This window comes from Vanellus vanellus (genome assembly GCF_965231255.1).
Source record: "Vanellus vanellus genome assembly, contig: HAP1_SCAFFOLD_89, whole genome shotgun sequence".
NCBI lineage: Eukaryota > Metazoa > Chordata > Aves > Charadriiformes > Charadriidae > Vanellus > Vanellus vanellus.
The window spans coordinates 254,486-278,453 of NW_028126694.1; the positions used below are offsets into that span (position 1 = coordinate 254,486).

Sequence of the window (23,968 nt, forward strand, 5' to 3'; positions counted from 1 at the left end):
AGATGGCCCTGGTGTTCCAGAGGGAATTGGCCATGGCTTTGGGGAGAGTGGTGGAGATGGAGCCCAGGTCTATGAGGGAGAGGTTGAGGAGGAAGAAGTACATGGGGGTGTGGAGGCGGTGGTCGCGGGCGATGGTGGTGATGATGAGGCCGTTTCCCAGGAGAGCAGCCAGGTAGATGCCCAGGAAGAGCCAGAAGTTCAAGAGATGCAGCTCCCGTGTGTCTGCAAACTCCATGAGGAGGAAGTAGGTGATGGAGCTGCTGTTGGACATTTGCTGCCTCTGGGCAGGGGCACCTGTCCAAGGAGGGAAACAGAGTAAGTCAATGCAGACTTCTGTAAGAAAAATGAAAGCCATTTCCCGTAGGCTCTGTCTCTGTTGCATACACTCCCTTTTCATTTTCCAGGAGACCTTCCTCACCTCCATGGCTGGAGCTCTGATTGGCGTTGGCTGCCTGTGCCGTGAGGAGCAGGGCGCTGCCCAGTGGCTGCCGAGGAGTCAGCCCTGCTCTGCAGCAGGGAGTTCATAGGGAGGGTGGCGGCAGGAGCCAGTCCTGGTGTTCTGCTTTGGCTGAGGAACCCACACCTAATGCAGATGGGCTTTTCAACATCTGAACTCTCACTGCTATGGAACAGGGATGGCAGAAGGCAGTTGGAGAGGCTTTGGGTATTTTACAGCTCCCCCACCTCCCCTGAGCAGTGTTCTTGGATGTCAGAAACCCTCAGCATTTGTGCTGCACTCCAGGAGAACAGAGTGAGTGCTGTGAGACATGAGGATTGCCTGGGCCAGAGAGCAGAGTCAGGGGAGATGGTTTGTCCCTCCATCTTGCACCTTCATGAGATGGAGGGGGATTACCCTCTTGTATTATGCCATCAGACAGTGCTGAGAGCGGAAGGATCCATCTCAGACTATGAAACGTCTCACCCTTTCTCAAGGTCTCAGCAGCCCACCTCTAGCCAAGGACACTCACAGCTCATTTCACCCACCCAACAGCGTTTCCTCAGTCACAGAGTCTCTGTGTTTCTCTGTGGGGCTTTGCGATAACACAAAGGTGCTATGGGACAGGTTGGCATCCTGGAGGGCAGCTCACAGCTTCCATGGACACCCAAAGGACATACCCAGTTTTTGGCATCTCAGTGAGAGAAAATGGACTCCTTCCCCACCCCCACAGCCTGCATTGCCCACAGTCCCACAGGTCAGAGGAAAGCTGGAACACTGGTTCCCATGGACACACAGGCAGGAGTGGATGAACAAGGTCAGTGTGGGACTCTGCAGCTGAAATTCCCATCCCAGGGAGGCTGACAGCAATAAAATGTAACTTTAAAGGAGACACGTGGAGAAACCAGGAGAAATCCCGTGAGGGTCTGGCTGGGAGAGGCACAGGGAGAGGCAGCCGGGCACTCAGGTCAGCATTACCCTCACCCTGCTGGGCACGCCACCACCCAGACACTGATCATGCAGGGCAGGTGCCCTCAGCCCCACCGCTGGGCAGCAGCAATGGGGCACGTGGCAGGAGGGATGCCCTTCGCCTCTCCTGCTGCTCTGCCGGGCACAGAGCTGACTCCCACCCCAGAGCCCATGGCCGTGAGGGCTGAGGGCTGTGCTGGGTGGCTCAGGGAAGGCATCTGCACTGCAGGGGTGGCTGGAGGTGCCCCTATCTCCCCTGCAGCAGGGCTTACAGGAGCAGCTCCCTCCTTCCCTGCCCATCTCCACTGCCTGGAGCTCTCCCTGCCAGCAGCTTTTTCCCTGCCGCCACGTCTCTTCCCTGCAAGTGCTCGCAGACCCCATGGCAGCCCCCGTGTGCCCAGCTCTGCCCTGCAGTCTCTGCGTGTGTGCAGGGGCTAAAGAGCAGGTGCCACAGACCCTTGTGAGACTGGAAAGGGGATGCTGGTGCTGTCTGTAGCCCCCAGAGCTGGAAACCGAAGACACAGACTCAGGAAAGCTCCTTATCTCTACAGGGATCCCTCCTTTGATCTTTCATTTGAAAGTCCTCTTGGACATGTGCCACTGCCCACCCAGCCAACCAAGAGAAGAAACAGCAAAAGAAATTTACCTTCATATTAAGGGAACTCCATCTTGAAAAGTCCCTCCAGGAATGACCAGAGGTCATCTGGAGGTGTAAAGAACCCTGACCCACACAGCGCCCTCTTCAAGGTGAAGGACATTGCCCAGCCAGGAGTCACTCCTTCCACCCACAGCTTCTCCCCACAGAAGCTACGTGGGACTTCTCTGGGCAGGCGGAGAGCTGACCCTGGCAGATGGCAGAGTCCCTGCCCTGGCACACAGCCCCCGGGGTGCAGGGACCCTGCTGGCAAGGACAGCCCTGCCCATCCCTGCCTGCACACCCACCTTCACAGCCCTTTGGCCATTCCTGGGAGAAGGCAGCTGTCATGTCCTGATCCTCTGATGGTGAAGCAGGGAAGCCCCAATCTAGAGAATGTCCTCTTCTTCCACAGCAGAGAAATTATAAGCGTCCTTCTGAAAGATCCCACGGGCTGTGGGAGGTGCTAGCTGTTGGAGATCTCTCCAGCTACTGCAGCTGCTTGGCTTTACGAAGAGTTCTCCCCCCATTCGCCCTCAGCATCCTCCCTCTCCAGACTGCCTTCAACCTCTCTCTGCCTCCCTGCTCTGCCCTCGCTGCCTGCAGGCAGTGCCCTCAGCCCTGCTGCGCTGTGCAGAGGAGCTGCTCCTGGGCAGAGCTGTCTCTCTGCAGCGCTGCCCGCTTGCCAGGAGCTCCCTCCATCCCAGCAGCCCGGCCCAGCTCAGCAGCAGAGGACCAGCTGTGGCTTTCTCTGCCTCCTCCCCGCACTGCCCCAATCCCTCGAGGTGTCCCTGCGCCTCCAGGGCTGACAGCTCCTCCAAGGCAGCGGGGTCTCTCCTGGGGAGCAGAGTTTGAAGCACAATGAAGTCATCACCGACTGTCCCTCTCTGAACCCTGGACGGACTGATCCCTGTGGTGGAAAGTGCTCTGCCAGGGTGTGCGGACCTACAGGAGGTATCCGTGTGCCCCTCTGGAAACCCCCATTCCTGCCCCATTGCCAGGCAGGGCACGGAGGCAGTGATGGGCCGGGGATCATTCCCACCGGTGCAGGGCAGGGATTGAGCCAAGTCAATGAGGCATCTCAGCTCTCAGCAGTGTTTCTGAGGCCGGAGGGACATTCAGCTTCTCCAGTGCAGCGCACAGACCCACCAGAGGGAGGATTCCTCTTGCCTCAGCTCAGCTGCCCTAAATCGGAGTGAGCTCCTTCTCTGAGCTGCCCTGTGAGTAATGGAGACAGAGGCCAGGAGGGAGCTTTTCCAATGCAAACACCGGGTGACATCTGAGGTGCCAGAGGTGGTTCAGGACACGTGCAGGGAACTGCAAGCTCTAATGGCGTAATTTTGAGAGACAGGGCAGCATCTGGGGGCACTGGTGGGGAATCCCTTTGGCCAACAGAAAACATAGAAGATCACAGAATCACAGGATCACAGAATGGTAGGGGTTGGAAGCAACCCTTGGAGATTGTCTAGTGCAACCCCCCTGCCAAAGTAGCCTCACCTACAGCATGTTGGACAGGAATGCAGCCGGGCAGCTTTTGAATATCTCCACAGAAGGACACTCCACAGCCTCTCTGGACAGCCTGTTCCAGTGCTTTGTTGCCCTCAAAGTAAAGACATTTTTCTTTGTGTTCAGATGGAATTTCCTGTGTTCCAGTTTGTGCCCATTTCCCCTTGTCCTGTCACTGGGCAGCACAGAAAAGAGTCTGGCCCCATCCTCTGGACACCCTCCCTTTAGACACTGATAAGCATGGAGGAGATCCCCTCTCAGCCTTCTCTTCCCCAGGCTAAACGTACCCACCTCTCTCACCTGATTCTCATAAGAGAGGTGCTCCAGTCCCCTGATCATCTTTGTAGCCCTCTACTGGACTCTCTCCAGCAGTTGCCTGTCTTTCTCGCACTGGCGTACCTAGAACTAGACACAGTACTTCAGATGCAGACTCAGCAGGGCAGAGCAGAGAGGGAGGAAGACATCTCTCCACCTGCTGGTCACTGTCTTTTGTAATGCACCCCAGGAGACCATAGGCCTTCTTGCCCACCAGGGCACATTGCTGGCTTATGGTCAACTTATTGTCCACCAGGACTCCCAGGTCCCTCTCGGCAAAGCTGCTTTGCAGCAGGTGAACCCCCGACCTTTACTGGTGCATGGGGTTTTTCCTCCCTGGATGCAGGACCCCACACTTACCCTTGAACTTTATCATGTTCCTCTCCACCCAGCTCTCCAGCCTTTCCAGGTCTCACTGACCGGCCTGCTGTTTCCTGGGTCCTCCTTCCTGCCCTTTTTCAAGATAGGCATGACTTTGGCTTTCCTCCAGTCCTCAGGCAGTTCTCCTGTCCCTCCTGACCATTCAAAGATGATGGAGAGCACCTTCGCAATAACATCTGCCAGGTCCCTCAACACTCCTGGGTGTGAGCCATCAGGGCCCATGGATTTGCGGGTGTCAAGTTTGCCTAAATGATCTCTAACCTGATTCTCCTTAACCAAGGGAAAATCTTTCTTTTTCCAGACTCTTTCTCTTCTCTCCAAAGTCTGGGATTGCTGAGGGCCGGCCTTAGCAGTAAAGACTCAAGCAAAGAAGGCATTCAGTAATTCTGCCTTCTCTGCATCTTCCGTCACCAGGGCACCCACCTCATTCAGTAGCAGGCCCACATTTTCCCTGGTCTGCCTTTTACTACTGATGTACTTGGAGAAGCCCTTCTTATTGTCCTTGACATCCCTGGCCAGGTTTAATTCCAAGTGGGCTTCAGCCTTCCTCGTTGCATCCCTACGTACTCTCGCAATGTTTATATACTCCTCCCAAGTCGCCACTCCCTTTTTCCACATTCTGTAAACTTCCCTCTCGCACCTGAGTTTTTCCAGAAGGTCCTTGCTTATCCATGCAGATTTCCTGCCTCCTCTGCCTGATTTATTACTCATAGGCATGCACTCATCTTGAGCTTGGAGGAAGTGGAGCTTTTCTATTAATCAGCTCTCCTGCACCCCCCTTCCTGCCAAAGCCTTTGCCCATGGGATTCCTCCAAGTATGTCTTTGAAGAGGCCAAAGTCAGCCCTCCTGAAGTCCAGGCTTGTAATTCTACTTTTTGCCCTGCTTCTTCCACACAGGATCCAGAACTCCGCCGTCTCATGGTCACTGCAGCCAAGGCTACCCCCAGCCTTCACATCCCCAACTAGTCCTCCTTTATTTGTCAGTAATACGTCCTGCAGCGCACCTCTCCTCGTTGGTTTCCCCACCAACTGTGTCAGAATGTTCTCATCATTGCTCTGCAGAAACCTCCAGGACTCTGTGTGCCTAGCTGTGTTGTTTCCAGCAAATATTGGGGTGGCTGAGGTCCCCCGTGAGAACCAGGGCCTGTGACCATGAGGCTATTTCCAGCAGTCTGTAGAAGGCCTCATCAACTTCCTCTTCCTGATCTGGTGGTCTGTAGTAAACACCCACAGCAGTGTCTCCCACATCGCCTGTCCCTTAATTCTTAAAGATAAGCACTCAGCACATTCTTCATCCAGCTGCAGGCAGAGCTCAAGACATTCCAGTTGCTCTGTCCCATAGAAAGAAACTCCACCACCTCACCGTGCTGGCCTGTCTTTCCGAAACAGTACATAGCCGTCCGTGACAGCATTCCAGTCCTGCGAGCTATCCCACCATGTCTCTGTAATTGCAATGAGACCATGGCCCTGTGGCCATCATCCCCTCCGGAAGGGTTTTGTGGAAAGGAAGGCTGGGACACTGTGTCAGGGTTTTCACTGAAGGAAGTATTGACCCAGAAGCCTCATCATTTTACTGCTGTCCTTCAGTCCTTGTGCCCAACACATATTGTTCAGACACATGTCCTTCAACACATGTCGTCCCAGAAATGGAGGAAATTATGCCAAAGAAAAAAGAAGTCATTATTGGGGGATTTGTTGGGAAACAGCACAGGATGGGCTCAAATATGTCTCCCTTAACTTGTCAATGTCTTCTCTTTCAGCAGTGTGCCATGCCCAGAGTAGCTGTTCAATAGCAGCTCCATCACCCAGTTCCTCCTTCTGGCATGTGCAGACACTCGGGAGCTGCAGCTCTTGACCTTCTGGCTCTTCCTGGGCATCTACCTGGCTGCCCTCCTGGGAAACGGCCTCACCATCACCGCCATCGCCTGCGACCACCGCCTCCACACCCCCATGTACTTCTTCCTCCTCCACCTCTCTCTTCTTGACCTGGGCTCCATCACCACTCTCCCCAAAGCCATGGCCAATTCCCTCTGGGGCACCAGGGCCATCTCCTACTGGGGATGTGTTGTCCAGCTCTTTTTCTTTGTCTTCTTGATTGTAGGGGAGTATTGCCTTCTCACCGTCATGGCCTATGACCGCTACGTTGCCATCTGCCATCCCCTGCACTACGGGACCCTCCTGGGCAGCAGAGCTTGTGTCCACATGGCAGCAGCTGCCTGGGGCAGTGGGTTTCTCAATTCTCTCCTGCACACGGCCAATACATTTTCACTTCCCCTCTGCCAGGGCACTGTCCTGCACCAGTTCTTCTGTGAAATCCCCCACATCCTCAAGCTCTCCTGCTCACACTCCTACCTCAGGGAAGTTCGGCTTATTGTAGTTAGTATCTGTTTAGCATTGGGTTGTTTTGTTTTCATTGTGGTGTCCTATGTGCAGATATTCAGGGCTGTGATGAGGATCCCCTCACAGCAGGGGCAGCACAAAGTCTTTTCCATGTTCCTCTCTCACCTCCTCATGGCCTCTGTTTGTCCGCACATAATCGTTTACCCACCTGAAGCCCCTGACTATCTCACCTCCCTATCCCTTGACCTGGTGGTGTCAGTGCTGTACTCGGTGGTGCCTCCAGCAGAGAACCCCTCATCTACAGCATGACGAACCAGGAGCTGAGGGATGCTCTGAGAAAAATGATGGTTGGATGTTTTTCAGAAGCAACAGAGTGCCTGTTTTCTTCTGCACAGCATTCAGAGTGTAACTCATAGCAGGCCCAGAATGTCTTCTCAGGTTTTTGCTGTGTGTATGTGTGTTTCTTTGTTTTTCTTGTTATAATGTTGTGCTCAGCAAAATTGTATTATTCTTCCCACTTCTAATTCATTGTGTACCTGTAGAATTTGACCCACAGACTGTGTAAATCAGGTGCAGTGCTCTCTGTGTATTCAAACAAAAGGAAGGACCCTGCAGTGACTTGTTTGTCTTAGATCCTTCCTCTGAGACCTCTGTAAAGACACAGGGCAGTGCCTGCGTGCAGAGGTGGAGGGGAACGAGTCCCAGCACAGCAGCACTGCCAGGGCGCACCAGCCTCGGTCTTGCCAGAGCTGCTCTCTTGCCACTCCCACGCCCTCATTTGGAGCCCTTGTGTAGGTGTAAGGCCTCAGGGGTCACAGTCCTGCTGTGTGGTAGTCCTGTGACTGCAGGCAGGGACAGGCCATGAGCACTTCTGTGACACAGCTGACCTCTATAACGGCATCTCCATCATGACAGGGGATGTCCTCAGCACAGTGCTTGAAATCTTCAGTCTTCTTCCAAAGTTGCTCTCAAGAACATGCCCAAGGAATAGACTCTAAAGAGCCTTGTTGCTTTGTTTGTTCTCTGTGGGCTCAGTGCGATGAGACTGTGGTCCCAGGATGGCCTTCTAGGGACTTAGGGCTGGTTCAGGTGTTGCTTGTCGGTGGCCAGGGCCCATGCAGACAGTGAATGGTCTCCAACAAACCTGCCTGGGGCTCTGCAGCAGTTCATAGGGCTGATGGCAGAGCAGCGTTTTTCTGGAGGGACTTGGGAGCTGCCAGAAGAGCACAAGGGATCTGCAGGGACAGCGTGTGCCAGGGAGTCAGCAGTGAATGGTGCCGACTGAGCACGAGCTTGTCTGTTGTGGTGTCACCCACAGACAACACACCAAATCTGTGTATGAGCCTGCAAATGAGAGCTCTGCAGCCGCGAGGGAGACAGCTGGCACAGGGAAAGGAGTCTGGCAAGTGATTCATTTTACCCTCAGTGAACTTTCACAGACTGGATCCAGCGCAGCACCCAAACACATCTCACAGCACTGGAGTAAGGCAGAGTACCTCTGAGCACCTTCCATGGCCACATAAGAGCTTGTGTGGGAGGTGCTCAGTGGCAGTGACCACCATCAGCTGGGTCTGCCTCCCAGCCTGACCAGCACAGCCCAGCAGAATCACCCCATTGGTCCTGGGCGCCACAGCTCACTTGCTCTGCAGAGCAGCATCACCAGCTCGAGGGCTGTGGGGACCATGGGGACAGGGCGCAGCAATGACTGGCTGAGCCAGCACAGGCGTGCTGACCTTGGGAAAGGCTCTGTGGGCAGGTGGGATGTCCTGGGAGAAGAGCAGGGAACGGTGTGTGTGCAGGGGAGACATGGAAAGAGAAACACTTGGCTGTGAGTGCCAGCTTGGGCCAGGCTGCCCTGCGGCTGGGACAGCAGAAGCTGCCAGAGGAGCACCGGGGCCAGGACTCTGTGCTTTCCTGGGGAGCGCCACTGGTAACGGGGGCTGCACGCTTCCTGGGATGGGATCTCCAGGACATGACAGCAGAAGAGACACTGCTACTTACCTCTGTTTCCTCCTTGCTGCAGGGCCCAACCAGACCGGGCTGCTCTGCTCGGCTGGGGAGAAGGTAGAGGAGTGGGGATTGCTGGGAAGGGCCTGGGACGGCTGGGCTCGGAAACGCTGGGGAGGGAGAAACACCAATGTACAGCTAAAGTGTGTGAGCGTGCAGGGTAGGGGCACATAGCAGTGTCCTCACACAGCCCGGGCTCCTGGGAGAGACACACAGGAGCAGCAGAGCAGGGTGATGTCTCTGCCTTTGTTCATGGGACACCCCAGGGAAGCTGCCCCGGGGCAATCGTCACAGGGAAGCCACTAACAAGCACCGTTTCCAGCACTGCCCTCTCGCCCAGCTCAGAGAGCTTGTTCTTCCCTCCACAGAGGGACATTGAAAGACGAGGTGTGAAGACCATGTTTGCGTTGCACAGAGGAGACAGAAGCATACACATTGGTTGTGGGTGGTAAGATGAACCCAAGTGAGCACAAGCGCCATCAGCTGTTCTTAGGGGTGCCATGAAGGACTGTGGGACAGACGGTGTCTTGAGGTCACTTCACCTGGAGAGTAAGGTCCCCTGGGAAACCCCCTTAATGCAGCACTGGAATGTGCATCCTTGAACTGAGGTACCCCTGTTCATTCTTCATGATTTGGGGCATCTCAGATGAGTGAAGAGCAGGAGGACACACCACAGGGCTGAGGTGCCGGCCAGCCTCTGGGACTGGCAACAGGAGGCCAGGGAGACACTACGACTGCTGCAATGCTCTGCCTCTGCCTGTGGAAGGGAAGGACTCGTTTCTCCAAACACCCCTGTGTGTATGAGGTGTGTACGAGGTGTACGAGGAGTGCATGAGGCCAAATGAGGTGGGGACACCTCACAGCCCTGACATTTGTGTGACTGACTCCAGGAACAACCCCCACCATCCCAGTGAGGTTCATCTCACCTGCCTTGGACAGGCTCATTACCAATTCCTCTGTCTGCTATGTTATCCCTCCTTGGCTTTCTGGCCAAGAAAGGGGAGGGGGACAATCGAACCTCCTTGATGCAGTTTCCCCTCCTGCAAATGGGGAACATCACCAACACTTTGACAAATCTCTTCATCCTCTTTCATGACTTGCCCAGTATCTTCCTGCATTAAAAGGCTGCCAGGCTCTTCCTTGTTGTGCATGATGGGAGGAGGAAGGCCAAGGGGCATCAGCTGAAAAACATGAAGAAAATCTTTCTCCCCATCAAGATAGTCAAGCACTGGAGGAGATCTCTCAGAGAGCTTATGTCATCTCTATATTTCATGGAATCATAGAATGGTTTAGGTTGGAGGGGAATTTAAAAACCATCTACTTCCAACCCTACTGCCATAGGCAGGGACACCTCCCACTAGACCAGCTTGCTCAAAGCCCCATCCAGCCTAGCCTTGAACACCTCCAGGGACGGGTCATCCACCACTTCCCTGGGCAACATGTTCCAGTGTCCCACCACCCTTGGAGTAATGAATTTGTTCTTAATATCTAATTTCAATCTCTCCTCTTTCAGTTTAAAACCGTTACTCATCATCCTATCGCTACACTCCCTGAAAACAGTGCCTCCCCAGCTCTACTGTAGGCCCCCTTTAGGTACTGGAAGGGTCTATAACGTCTCCTTGAAGCCTTTTCTTCTCCAGGCTGAACAACCCCAACTCTCTCAGCCTGTCTTCAGAAGAGAGGTGCTCCAGCCCTCTAATCATCTTTGTGACCCTCCTCTGGACTCACTCCAACAGGTCCATGTCCTTTTTCTGTTGGAGGCTCCAGAGCTGGATGCAGTACTCCAGGTGGAGTCTCACAAGAGTAGAGTAGAGGGGAAGAATCACCTCCCTCGACCTGCTGGCCATGCTGCTTTTAATGAAGCTCAGGATGTGCTTGGCTTTCTAGGATGCAGGCACACATTTCTGGCTCATGTTGAGCTTCTCATCCACCTCAGTCCTTCTCCTCAGGGTTTCTCTCTATCCATTCTGCACCCAGCCTGTATTTGTGCTTTGGTTGATTTCCTCTTGCAACTCTAAACTTCAAACATTTTTGGTGTTGTTATTTTCTTTGCTTGGTTTTGTCTTGTTTTAATAAGTGATTTCTCAGCGATTTTTTGTGCTCTGTTTGCAAAGGCAAGTGATCATAAAATTGGGGTGGGATGCAGTGAGAGGGACACGGGAGCGCGGTGCCAGTGTAGGTGCCTGGGACCCTCTGCCCAGGCTCCAGCTGCAGCTTCCCAGGGGCTCTGGTCTCCAGCAGCTCCTCTGGGACAGCAGCCAGGCCCAGGCAGGTGCTTCGGAGAGGCAGGTACCTCTGGAGGTACCACTGGGTACTGATGGTCAGACAGCGGAGCGCTGCCTGGAAGCCTGAGACATTTTGACATGTGTATGAGCACGACCTCATCAGCTGAAACAAGAGAATACTTTTAATAAACATTTGGTGTTCTCCCATGAGATGTAGATGAGGAGTTTTCAGGATGTCCATTGACAGCAAGACGAGAGCTACTGACCTTTCCCTCTCTTTGCATTGTCAGGACTCTCTCTTTCAGCCTCTGAATTTAATCTCCCTCACCTTTCACGTATTTCCACCTATCCTAAAGGAAGTGACCATGTCTGAAGGCACCTTTCCAGCCGTGCACGTGCACAGAAGCACTTGTGATTGCTCTCTACATTTCCCTTCCCCTTCCTCTTTCATCATTCAGACACCTCTCAACAATCCCACTGCTGCTTTGAGCTTCAGGCAGTTAAAATTTGTCTTTCAGTAGTCTGTTAAATTCTGGGTTTAGGACATCTCTTCATTTGTTCTTATTTCCATAAGAACAGGTTCAACAAGGCTTTAGGTTCAACAAGGTTTCAGGTTCAACAAGGCCAACTGCCAGGTCCCGCACTTGGGTCACAACAACCCCATGGACACTACAGGCTTGGGGGAGAGGGGTTGGAAAGATGCCCGGCAGAAAAGGACCTGGGGGTGTTGGTGGCTGAATATGAGCTGGCAGTGTGCCCAGGTGGCCAAGAAGGCCAACAGCATCCTGGCCTGTATCAGGAATAGTGTGGCCAGCAGGACTAGGGAACTGACCATACCCCTGTACTTGGCACTGGTGAGGCCCCACCTCGAGTACTGTGTTCAGTTTTGGGCCCCTCACTACAAGAAGGACATTGAAGTGTTGGAGCATGTCCAGAGAAAGGCAACGAAGCTGGTGAGGGGTCTGGAGGACAAATCTTATGAGGAGCGGCTGAGGGAACTGGGGTTGTTTAGCCTGGAGAAGAGGAGGCTGAGGGGAGACCTTATTGCTCTCTACAGTTCCCTGAAAGGAGCTTGTAGAGAGGTGGGGGCTGACCTCTTCTCCCTGGTGACAAGTGATAGGACAAGAGGAAATGGGTTCAAGTTATGCCAGGCAAGGTTTAGATTGGATATTAGGAATTTTTGTTTCACTGAAAGGGTTATCAAGCATTGGAATAGGCTGCCCAGGGAGGTGGTGGATTCGCCATGCCTGGAGGTGTTTAAAAGGGGGTAGATGTGGTACTTGGGGACATGGTTTAGAAGTGGTTCTGCCAGGGTAGGTTAATGGTTGGATTTTATGATCCTAAACGTGCCTTCCAACCTCAACAATTCTATGATTCTATGATTCTATTCTATGAAATCCATGCTGATGTTTCTTGGACGTGTTCTTCTGTTATCGGTGCCCAGAAATGTCACCAAGGAGGGCTCTGACTGATGGCACAACACTCCTCAGCAAAGTGAGCTTGTACAGGCACTGGCTCCCTGGGTTGCACATTTGGACTCTTTCAAAGACGGGTGCTACACTTGCTTGTCCTCTTTCACCAGAGACCTCTGCAATCACATGACCTTTCAAAAGGGATATTCCAAAGAAATATTGATCTTCCCCTGTAACCTCATTACCACTCTTCTCCCTGTTACACGCTGCGTGTACTATCTCTAATCTTTCAGATGCTTACCCTTCTCCTGAGACAATGTTCATTTCTAAAGTCATCTTTGCAGATGCAGACTCTCTGGGCAAAGGCCCTTTCCTTTCTTTGCCAGTTTTCTCCTCCCCTTACTCTTTCTTCACTCAGATACCTCTCACCTGTGCTGCTGCTTTGACTTTCAAGGAGTTCAGAGCTTGCCTGTCTTTCAACAATCTAATTGTCTCCTCAGCCAACTCCTTAATTGTGTTTATATCTGTCTTGTCTATCTACCTTCCTAAACTCTTTCTCATAAGAACTCCCTTGTAGAAAGGCAGCCTCATTAGAGGTAGCTTGTCCTGAGCCTGTGATTGCGGACTGTGTGTTATTGTTTAGGAAATCTGATTATGCTTTACTTTTCTTGTCTTACAAACAGGAAAAGTTCTCCTGCGCCTGGGTGCAGCCAGGGCTCTGAGGAGCGCAGGTGGGAGATGGGGCAATGGGGCTGTGACATCCAGCTGCAGACTTCAGTGGAGAAGTCTGATGCAAGGACCAGGGGTGTCAGTCCCATGTGGCCAATGTCAGAAATGGGGAGGGTGGGGAGGTGAGGAGCAAAGCTGTCCTACAGTGTCAGACCTCCAGGGACTGCTTCTCCTCCCTGTCCAGACCCCCTGAAGGGACAGCCTGTATCCAGAACAATCCGAGAATGCTTCTATCCTAATCTTAAGTGATAATCAGGAGTATAGTATAGTATATCCTTTAAAATAAAAAAGACATTTTTCTTAGGTGCGCTTTGAAATCTCCTCCTTAACTACACTCTGAAACCTCTCTAATTGGCTGTACAAGTCTTGAAGATTTGAAGAAAATTACAAGAACGATGAACACCTTGTTAGGGCTTTCTGTCTTTTAATGAGCCCCACGGTGTATTTGGTGCTGAGTCCATGAGCCTCAGGCACTGAGAGAAGATTGAACAAAGTGCTCCAGAAGTCCAAGTCAGAAGCAAAGTACCTTGAAGCCTTGATTGGCCCCACTGAGGGTCGTTACTGCCAAAGCCTCCCCATGGGCTCGTTAGAGGAGATAACTGGAGGCTGTGGCTGCAGGTAGGCAAAGGCACTGTGCAGGTGGCTGTAATGCTGAGGAACCCCTTGGCTTGGTTGATGCAGCAGAAAGGCCAACCCCTGACCCCCAGGCCCTGGGAAGGCAGGTCCTGCCCCTCACTGGTGGCTCAGGGCTCTTCCTGGGGGCCGTGGGGTGTGAGGGTGAGCGAGGCTGAGTGTAGGAAAATTCTGTGACACCTCCTGCCCTCCCAAAAAGGGGCAAGGACAAAACAAAATCCAGAGTCCCAAAAGAATCACAGAATCATTGAGAATTGCAAAAGACCTTTAGGATCATAGAGTCCAACTGTAAACCTAACACTGCCAAGTCCACCACTAAACCATGTCCCTATGTGCCACGTCTACACATCCGTTAAATACCTCCAGGGATGGTGACTCAACCACTTCCCTGGGCCGCCTGTTCCAGTGCTCGAAAGCCCTTTAGCTGAAGAAATTTTTCCTAATACGCAATGTAAATCTCCCCTGGAGAAACTTGAGGCCATTTCCCTCAAGTCCTCTCTCTCATTACTTGGGAGAAGAGACCAACCCCCACCTCGCTACAACGTCCTTTCAGGGAACCGTAGCGAGCGAGAAAGTCTCCCCTCAGCCTCCTCTTCTCCAGTCTGAACAACCCCAGTTCCCTCAGCCGCTCCCCACAAGACTTGTCCTCCAGACCCCTCACCAGCTTCGTTGCCTTTCTCTGGACACGCTCCAACACCTCAATGTCCTTCTTGTCATGAGGGGCCCAAAACCGAACACAGTACTCGAGGTGGGGCCTCACCAGTGCAGAGTACAGGGGGACGATCACTTTCCTAGTCCTGCTCACCACACTCTTACTGGTACAAGCCCGGATGCTGTGGGCCTTCATGGCCACCTGGGCACACTGCCAGCTCATATTCAGCCACCAACACCCCCAGGTCCTTTTCTGCTGGGCATCTTTCCAGCCACTCTGCCCCAAGCATGTAGCACTGCGTGAGGTTGTTGTGACCCAAGGGCAGGACCGGGCTCTTGGCCTTGTTAAACCCCACACCATTTGCCTCGGCCCATGGATCCAGCTTGTGCAGATCCCTCTGCAGAGCCTTCTGACACTCAGGCAGATCAACACTCCCACCTTAATTGGTGTCATCTGCAAACTTACTGAGGGGGCACTCCACCCCCTTGTCTAGATCATTGATAAAGTTGATAAAATGTTATGAAAAAAGCATTTTCTCATCTCCTTTGGGTAATTAAAAGCCCTTGAAACATGGTGGAACCCGACTAGATACATCCCTCTGGGCAGAACGCTATGCGTTCACCAAGTTCCTTCAAGCCCAACTACTCATCTCAGTTATTACCCATCTACTTATCCACCCAATCAGACCATAATGTCCTAACTGGACACAAGAATACTGTGGGGAATGAGGCTGATAGCATAGTGTTCGGCGCACAGTCTAGTTGGAGGCCTGTAAGTAGCAGTGCTCCCCAGGGGTCAGTACTGGCCAGTCTTGTTCAACATGTTAATCAACGTCCTGGATGAGGGCACAGAGTGTACCCTCAGCAAGTTTGCTGACATCTGTTGGAAGGGTAACACAGCAGGGCATAGGCAGTCCAGGAGTTTCTTGGATTGTATTGCCAATGTCTTTCTCCCAGTGGTAGGGGAGCCAACGAGGAGAGGAGCTCTGCTGGACCTTGTCCTTACCAACAAGGAGGGGCTGGTAGGCAGTGTCAAGCTCAAGGGCAGCCTGGGCTGCCATGACCATGAAATGGTCGAGTTTGAGATCCTCAAGGCAGTGAGGAAGGTGTGCAGCAAGCTGACCACCCTGGGCTTTAGCAGAGCTGGCTGTGGCTCCTTGATGCAACTGCTCAGTATAGTGCCATGGGATGAAGCGCTGGAGGGAAGAAGGGCCCAAGTAAGCCAGTTAATATTCAAGGCTCACCTCCTCCAAGCTCAGGAGTCATGCATCCCTACAAAGAAGAAGGCAGGCAGAAAAGCCAGGAGTCCTACATGGATGAACAAGTTGCTCCTGGACATGCTCACAAGTGAAAAGGAGGCCTATAGGGGGTGGAAACAGGGGCGGGAAGCCTGGGAGGAATACAGAGAAATTGTTCAAGCAGCCCCGGATCAGGTTAGGCAAGCTAAAGCCCAGATTGAACTAAATCTGTCCAGGGGCATCAAGACAAACAAAAAATCCTTCTTTAAGTATGTCGGTGAGAAAATAAAGACTAGGGAAGATGTGGGCCCTCTCCGGAAGGAAATGCAAGAACTGGTCACCCGGGACAGAGACAAAGCTGAGGTCCTCAATGACTTTCTTGCCTCAGTCTTCACTGGCAAAGACTGCAGCCACAATGCCCATGATGCAGAGGGCAAAGGCAAGGAGTGGGAAAATGAAGAACTGCCAACTGTAGGTGAAGATCATGTATAAACCACCTGAGGAACCTGAAAGTGCACAAGTCCATGGGACCTGATGAGACACATCCGCGGGTCCCGAGGGAACTGGCAGATGAAGTTGCTAAGCCACTGTCCCTCATATTTGAGAAGTCGTGGCAGTCTGGTGAGCTTCCTGCTGACTGGCCAAGGGGAAACATAAGCCCTGTTTTCAAAAAGGGAAATAAGGAAGAGCTGGGAGACTACAGGCCAGTCAGTCTCACTCCTGTGCCTGGCCCGATCATGGAGCGGATCCTCCTGGAAACTCTGCTGAGGCACATAGAAAATAAGGAGGTGATAGGTAGCATCCAGCATGGCTTCACCAAGGGCAAGTCATGTCTGACAAAATTTGATGCCTTTCTATGAACGGGTTACATAGTCTATGTTACATGTCTATGTCCTTTGCCATGCCAGCCTTTCCTACCAGGGTAGTGTCTGCAAATCCTATGAAAAAGAACACTTGCATCTTCTCCAGGTCCTTAAAAACATGATAAACAGGGCAGGTGGCAGGACAAACCCTTGCAGGAGCTTTCAAGCTAGATGCCTCAAGGCAGAGTACCACGCATTGACCACACACCTCTGAGCCCAAACAGCCATCTGGTTAGTTACCCATCTACTTATCTACCCATGCAAGCCATGACATCCTAATTTGGGCACAAGCATACTGTGGGGGAAGATGCTGAAAACTTTGCTAACTTCCAACTTAAAAGACCAGCACTGCTCTCCCTGCGCTGAGCAATCGTTTTCTTCCATCACAGGAAGCAGAGAACGGTGGGACACAAGCTGCCCTGGGTAAATCCAGGGTTTCAGACACCCACAAATGGGTTCTGAGCGGACACACTCTGGGGCACAGCCTTGAGTTCCTCTGCTTATCCGTGGGCCATTTTTCTAAAAGAGCATGCAATATTTGGATGCTGCCAGTCATCAGGGAGTTCCCTCCCTCAACCTCCATGGCCTTTCAATGATTACGGAGTGTCATTGAATACGCTGGCACATTGGCTTACCCTGTCATCTCCCTCAGCTGCCACCCCTCCTGTCCCATAGACTGGTAAGGATTGTCTTAGTTAAGGTGACTTGGGAACAATCCACTGCTGGTGGCGTTCCTCCAGATTCCTGCCCTGAGTCTCAGAGCTCTGGGAGACCTTGCTGGGGCAGAATGAGGCAAAGAGGATGTAGAGAATCTCCGATATAGCTCCACCTGCTCTATGAAACTCAGCAGTGGCCACACAGTGGCTTTGTTTCTCCTTGAACACTTCCTGAAGGAGTAAACACTCATTCTGGTGCCCTTGAATTGCCTTTCAGGGTTAGATTGAATTGCGATGTGGACTATAGCAGAGCTTGGAGGAGGCTGTCCTTGAAGACCAGCTGGACTGAGCTCTGCCACCATGTCACAGCTCTGTCTGCCACAGGAACGGCTCCAGCTTGTCCTGTCTGTGCCCCTGGCTGAGATCATTGCTGCACGTTTGGGCTGAAGCCCCCCAGCTGTGGCACCAGTCAGCTGGTGACTTGCCATAAGGAATCCTGGTACCAAGAGTCCAAGACCCCATGTGTGCTACTGATGGAACAAGAAGAGGAGGTACTCATGGCCAGCTCTTCTTCTGCTGGGAGAAATAACACTGCTGGAAGTAAGTGTCTCTGCACAGCTGAGGGAGGGAACATCAGAGATTGCATCATTTTTTTTCACAGGCGGTTCCCCTGGAGCCCCAGGGACACCTCCAGGGAGCCCAGAGGGGACAGAGAGAGTGCCACCGTGGGCTGGACCTCTGCTGCTGAGCTTGGCTGGGCTGCTGGGCCGGAGGGAGCTCCTGACAAGCAGGCAGTGCTGCAGAGAGACAGCTCTGCCCAGGAGCAGGGCTGGGGACACTGCCTGCAGGCAGAGAGGGGAGACCTGCGAGGCAGAGTGAGCTTAAAGGCAGTTGGGAGTGGGGGGTGGTGAGAGCTCACTGGGGCAGAAATCTTCACCAGCCTCTGTGTGGTAAGTCTCAGGGTGCCGGGCAATGCAGCTCCAGTTCCTGGAGGGATCTCCTCAAGCTGGTCCATCTGAGAGCTGCTGGGCTCTGTCAGGAGGACTGCACCCCGGGGCTGTGTGCCGGGGCAGGGACTCTGCCAGGGTCAGCTCTGCGCCTGCCTGGGGAGTTCCCACGGAGCTTCTGTGGGGAGAAGCAGTGGGTGGAAGGAGTGACTGCCAGCAAGGCAGATGCCTTCTGTTGCTGAGATGGACCTGTGTGGGTCAGGGCTGCTCCCGGATCCCCATCACTCCCAGGACATTTGCACAGAGTCCTTTTGAAGAAGGACATCGAGGCACCTTTCCCCTGAAAGAGAACAAGTCTGTGCTGTGGGATTTCTCCTCTCGGGTGCTGGGTGGGCAGTGGGAGGTGGGAGTGGATTTCTCCTTTGTGGAGAAGGCACAGAGACCCCCGTTCTCGATAGCACTTCCCTGAACCCCTCCTGAGCCCCCACACACCCAGAGATGCCCCCGGACAGCGCTGTGCTGCCAGGAGGGGTCTGCAGGGCAGAGCTGAACACACAGCAGGTGGGATGGGCTCTGGGGCACTGGCAGGGAGGAGACCCGGGGGCAGAGAAGCAGCTCCAGGCAGGGGCAGCTCCTGGCAGCCCAGACACAGGCAGGGACAGAGAGGGAGCTGCTGCCAGAAGTGCCCAGGCAGGGGGGATCCCGGCACCTCCTCCCACCCCCTGAACTTCAGACAACTTCTCCGCAGCAAGCCTCTGCTCTCCTCTCCCGCCCGCCCCACAGCCACAGGGTCCAGAGCCCGAGATGCCTTCTCGGCAGCTGCACCTCCAGTCCAGGAGAAGTGTTTGTGTCCTACAAGTGATGCACAACATAAAAGCAAGTGCCCTTCAGTGTCTCTGTCTGGAGACACTGTCACTGAGGAGAAGGCTTCACTGCACGCCTGTCTGACTCCCTCTCCTCGCTTCCTTTTTTCAGAGCACAGACGCATTTCTCCTCGTTTCCCCACCCCTCTGTTGAACTCTGCATCTCAGGAGTTTGGGAGGGGTTGCGGGTCAGCTTCTCTACTGTCTCTGACTCTGGGAGTCCTGCCCCAGAGCTGTCCTCGTGGAAAGGAGGTGTTGAAGCAGTATTTTAATCGATCAGGGAGCGTGTCATTGAGTTTGTGGGGTTGAGAATGAGCTGGGTCATTCCTCATTCAGCTGTGGGAGGGGGATTTCTGTGAGGAATGGCATTGGGATTTCCTCAGAGAAGTCTCTCCCAGTTTATGACTGCCTTTTCCTCCTTGGACAGGTCCCCCTGCCCAGAGGCAGCAAATGTCCAACAGCAGCTCCATCACCCACTTCTTCCTCCTGGCATTCGCAGACACACGGGAGCTGCAGCTCTTGACCTTCGGGCTCTTCCTGGGCATCTACCTGGCTGCCCTCCTGGGAAACGGCCTCATCATCACTGCCATCGCTTGCGACCACCGCCTCCACATCCCCATGTACTTCTTCCTCCTCAACCTCTCTATTCTTGACCTGGGCTGCATCTCCACCATTGTCCCCAAAGCCATGGCCAATTCCCTCTGGAACACCCAGGATATCTCTTACTCTGGCTGTGCTGTCCAGCTCTTTTTCTTTTCCTTTTTTATGTCAACAGAGTGTTTTCTCCTCACCATCATGGCCTATGACCGCTACGTCTCCATCTGCCATCCCCTGCACTACGGGACCCTCCTGGGCAGCAGAGCTTGTGTCCGCATGGCAGCAGCTGCCTGGGGCAGTGGGTTCCTCAATTCTCTCCTGCACACGGCCAATACATTTTCACTGCCCCTCTGCCAGGGCAATGCCCTGCACCAGTTCTTCTGTGAAATCCCCCACATCCTCAAGCTCGCCTGCACACACTCCTACGACTGGGAAGTTGGACTTCTTGTGGTTAGTGCCTGTTTAGCCTTTGGGTGTTTTGTTTTCATTGTGCTGTCCTATGTGCAGATCCTGAGGGTGGTGCTGAGGATCCCCTCTGAGCAGGGACGGCACAAAGCCCTTTCCACGTGCCTCCCTCACCTGGCCGTGGTATCCCTCTTTATCAGTACTGGAGTGTTTGCCCACCTGAAGCCCCCCTCCATCTCTTCCCCATCTCTGGACCCAGTGGTGGCAGTGTTGTACTCGGTGGTTCCTCCAGCAGTGAACCCCCTCATCTACAGCATGAGGAACCAGGAGCTTAAGGATGCCCTGTGGAAACAGGCCCAATGGACACTGTTTCACCGACAATAACCTGCCACCCCTTCTCTGCACATTGCCCAGGGTTTATCTTAGGCTGTGATTATGCTTTTTTCTCTTGTGATAATCCTACTTATAGATAATTTTCTGAGTTTACGCTGCTTGTCTTGAGGCTTGATCCTACTGTGTCTGACCCTTGCACAACACTGTGTCAGGTGTGGCCTGACAGATAACAGCTCTTCAATAAAAGGGCACCTCCCAAGTGCAGTGCCTGAAAGATGGGCTGTTCCTCCAAAGTTCCTTCCAAGAACATGTTCAAGGAATCAATATTTTAAGGAGTCTCTTCTCCTTGTGTTTTCAAAGTTTCTGGAGCTAAGCTCATGGTATAATTGGTTTCCACTTCACCAAATATTCTGGATTTAAAGGCGCTCTTCTTGGTGCCCAATAGAAGGGGAGACGGTCCATGAGCTCCCATTATCTCCTCAGTCTTCTTCATGTGTGACAGGACTGATGGCATATACTGGACGTTCTGGAAATGTATCTCAGGCGGGAAGAGAGGCGGGATTAGGGACTCAACACTTGCCCTTGGACTGGAACGGATGGAGACTCCGAAGGTGAAACACCCTCAAAGGTGAAGTCCACTAATATAAAGCACTGAATCAATGTGTCCACGCACAAGGACGCTGCAGTGCCGAGGGAGTCAGCAGGGACTCATCAGGCACAGGGAGGGGAGAGTGGGGAGACGCAGGAGGTGCCTGAGGGAACCCCAGGGCCAGGACTGCTGTGCTGTCCTGGGGCGTGGGGCTGACTGGGGAGAGAAGGGGGCAAATTCAGTCAGGGCTGGGGATCACGCACAACATGAATTCCGGAGAGGCCGAGAGTGACCAGCCTCTTTTTCCTCGTTCCCTCAGCACCAGCACGAGCCCCGGGGCTGATGGGCAGGCTGACCTCCTTGTCTGCCCCCCAGGAGCTGCTGTGCCCTTGGGAGGAGCTGGGGCTGTGCGGTGAGTGCCCAGAGCTCTGCATCAGCCTGCAGCGGGCAGTGCTGTGGGGCCAGCCCAGACTGGGCTGCTGGGCTGGGCTGTCCTGGGGAGAGGGCAGGGGAGGTGGGCAGAGCTGGGGAGGGCTGGGGAGTGCTGGGAAGTGCCTGGGAGAGGACAACGGCAGTGTTAGAGCCCTTTCCAGGGAAGATTGAGGCAAAGAAGTCGTTGAGTATCTCAGCCTTCTCCATGTCCCAGGTGACCAGGTCTCCCGGTTCCTTCCTGGGTGCGCCCACGTGTTCCCTAGTCTTCCTTTGGTAACCCACATACCTATAGAAGGCTTTCTTGTTGCCCCTCATGCTCCTGGCCAGATTCACCTCTACCTGGGCTTTAGCTTTCCTAACCTGATACTTGGCTGCTCAGAAAATACCTCCCAGGCTACCTGTCCTTGCTTCCACCTTCTGTAGGCTTCCTTTGTTTCTGAGATTGACCAGGAGCTGCTTGGTCATCCACACAGGCCTCCTGCTGTCTTTGCCTGACTTCCTCTTTGCCAGGATGTATTGCTCCTGAGCTTGGCAGAGGTAGCGCTTGGATATTAGCCAACTTTCATGGGCCCCTCTTCCTTCCAGGGCTTTGTCCCAATGTAATTCACCAAGCAGATCCCTGAAGAGGCCGAAGTCTGCTCTCCTGAAGTCCAGGATAGAGAGCTTACTGTGTGCTCTCCTAGCCGCTTTAAAGATCTCAGAATCTGCCATCTCAAGGTCACTGCAGCCAAGGCTGCCCTGGACCATGACATTCCCCATGGGCCCCTCTTTCTTGGTCAGGACAAAGTCCAGCATGGTACCTCTCCTCATTGGCTCTGCTGTCACTTGGAGAAGGATGTAATCGTTAATGTGTTCCAGGAACCTCCTGGATTGCCTATGCGCTGCTCTGCTTTCCTTCCAACAACTATCAGGGTGGCTAAAGTTCCCTCTGAGGACCAGGGCTTGTGAATGTGAGCCTACTCCAATCTGTCTATAGAGGACCTTATCCACTCGGTCTTCTTGGTACCCCCATGTACTTCTTCCTCCTCAGCCTCTCTGTTCTTGACCTGGGCTCCATCTCCACCACTCTCCCCAAAGTCATGGCCAATTCCCTCTGGGACACCAGGGTCATCTCTTATGCAGGACTTGCTACACGGGCCTTGCTGTTTGTCTTTTTCATTTCAGCAGAGTTTTCTTTTCTCACCATCATGGCCTATGACCGCTACGTTGCCATCTGCCATCCCCTGCACTACGGGACCCTCCTGGGCAGCAGAGCTTGTGTCCGCATGGCAGCAGCTGTCTGGGGCAGTGTTTTCCCTATGCTGTGCTGCACACGGCCAATACATTTTCACTGCCCCTCTGCCAAGGCCATGCCCTGGACCAGTTCTTCTGTGAAATCCCCCACATCCTCAAGCTCTCCTGCTCACATTCAGACTACCTCAGGGAAGTTGGGCTTCTGGTGCTTAGTGTCTTACTAGCATTTGGGGCTTTTGCTTTCATTCTCTTTTCCTATGCGCAGATCTTGAGGGCTGTGCTGAGGATCCCATCGGATTAGGGACGGCACAAAGCCTTTTCCACTGGCATCCCTCACCTGGTTGTGATCTCCCTGTTTAACAGCACTGCCATGTTTGCCTACCTGAACCCCCCCTCCATTTACTCCCCATCTCTGGACCTTTGGTGTCATTTCTGTACTCAGTGGTGACTCCAGCAGTGAACCCCCTCATCTACAGCATGAGGAACCAGGAGCTCAAGGATGCCCTGTGGAAACTGATGACTGGTATCTTGTCAGAAGCAGCAATGAACTGCCCATCTTCTGCATATCACACATGATGTAACTCATTACAGGCCCAGATTGTCTTTAATACATTTTTCCTTTCATTTATGTGTTTTTTAGCTTTTCTGGGTTTTGTTAATGCTGTCAATAAAAGTGAAGAATCATCCTTTATCCTATTGCTATGTCAGGGTCTGTCTGTGTTGTGGGAGCCACAGACTTTGTGTAAATAAGAAGCTCTTCTCTCTTTGTTTTTAAAAAACTGAAGGACCCTGCACTGACTTGTTTGTCTGAGATCCTTTCCCTGAGAACTTCTCTGGAGCTGCAGGGGCCTCATCTGTGTGCTGAGGTGGAGGGGGCAGGAGCCACCCGAGCTGGGTCTGCCTCCCAGCCTGACCAGCATGGCCCTGGGCACCACAGCCCCCGGCTCTGCAGAGCTGCACCACCAGCTCGGGGGCTGTGGGACACCTGGGGAGGGGGTGCAGGAACGGCTGGCCAGGCCAGCACGGATGAGCTGTTTCGGGAAAAGGCTCTGAGGGAAGATGGGCTGTGGTGGGAGAAGAGCAGGGCACCGCGTGTGTGCAGGACAGACATGGTAAGAGGAACTCTTTGCTGCGGTGGGGCAGCTTGGGGCAGGCTGCCCTGTCCCTGGGGCCAAAGGACCTTCCTGAGGGTGCCCTGGGCCAATTCTCTCATGCCATCCTGGGAAAGACATTTGGCACGGGGGGCTCCAAGCTGCCTGGGGTGGATATCTCCTCAGCATGAAGGCTGGGTGGACCATTGCCAATGGGGCTGCTCTGCTGGTCTGTGCTGGGAGAGAGCAGGAGGTGGCCAGATTCAGGGAGGGTGTGGGCTGGCGGGGCTGGCAAGTGCCCCAGAGAGGAATACCTCAGGGAAGACCTGCAGTGTGGGAGTGTGCAGGGTGGGGACACATAGCAGTGTCCTGGCACAGCCGGGCTCCTGCGAGAGACATGAGGGACCAGACGAGCAGGGTCTGGGCTGTGCCTGTGCCCACTGGACACCCCGGCGAGGTTGCCCCAGGGCCATCATCACAGAA

At 53.5% G+C, this 23,968-nt stretch overlaps 1 protein-coding gene and 2 pseudogenes across 3 annotated transcripts in view; 2 read left to right on the top strand and 1 right to left on the bottom strand.

Annotated features, from left to right (window-relative positions):
- The window catches only part of LOC309685855 (olfactory receptor 14J1-like), a 33,842-nt pseudogene that overhangs the window by 658 nt on the left and 9,216 nt on the right, over positions 1 to 23,968 (bottom strand). The gene's annotated exons all lie outside the window — the stretch shown is intronic.
- LOC309685836 (olfactory receptor 14J1-like) lies at positions 3 to 9,190 on the top strand (annotated as a pseudogene). The gene is made up of 3 exons: positions 3 to 11; positions 6,024 to 6,928; positions 9,170 to 9,190. The product of its transcript is annotated as an olfactory receptor 14J1-like (transcript).
- Positions 19,256 to 20,191, top strand: LOC309685837 (olfactory receptor 14I1-like; the record flags this gene model as incomplete). Its single annotated transcript, XM_082501541.1, has 1 exon — positions 19,256 to 20,191. One exon carries the CDS (start codon positions 19,256 to 19,258, stop codon positions 20,189 to 20,191), a length of 936 nt encoding a protein of 311 aa, XP_082357667.1.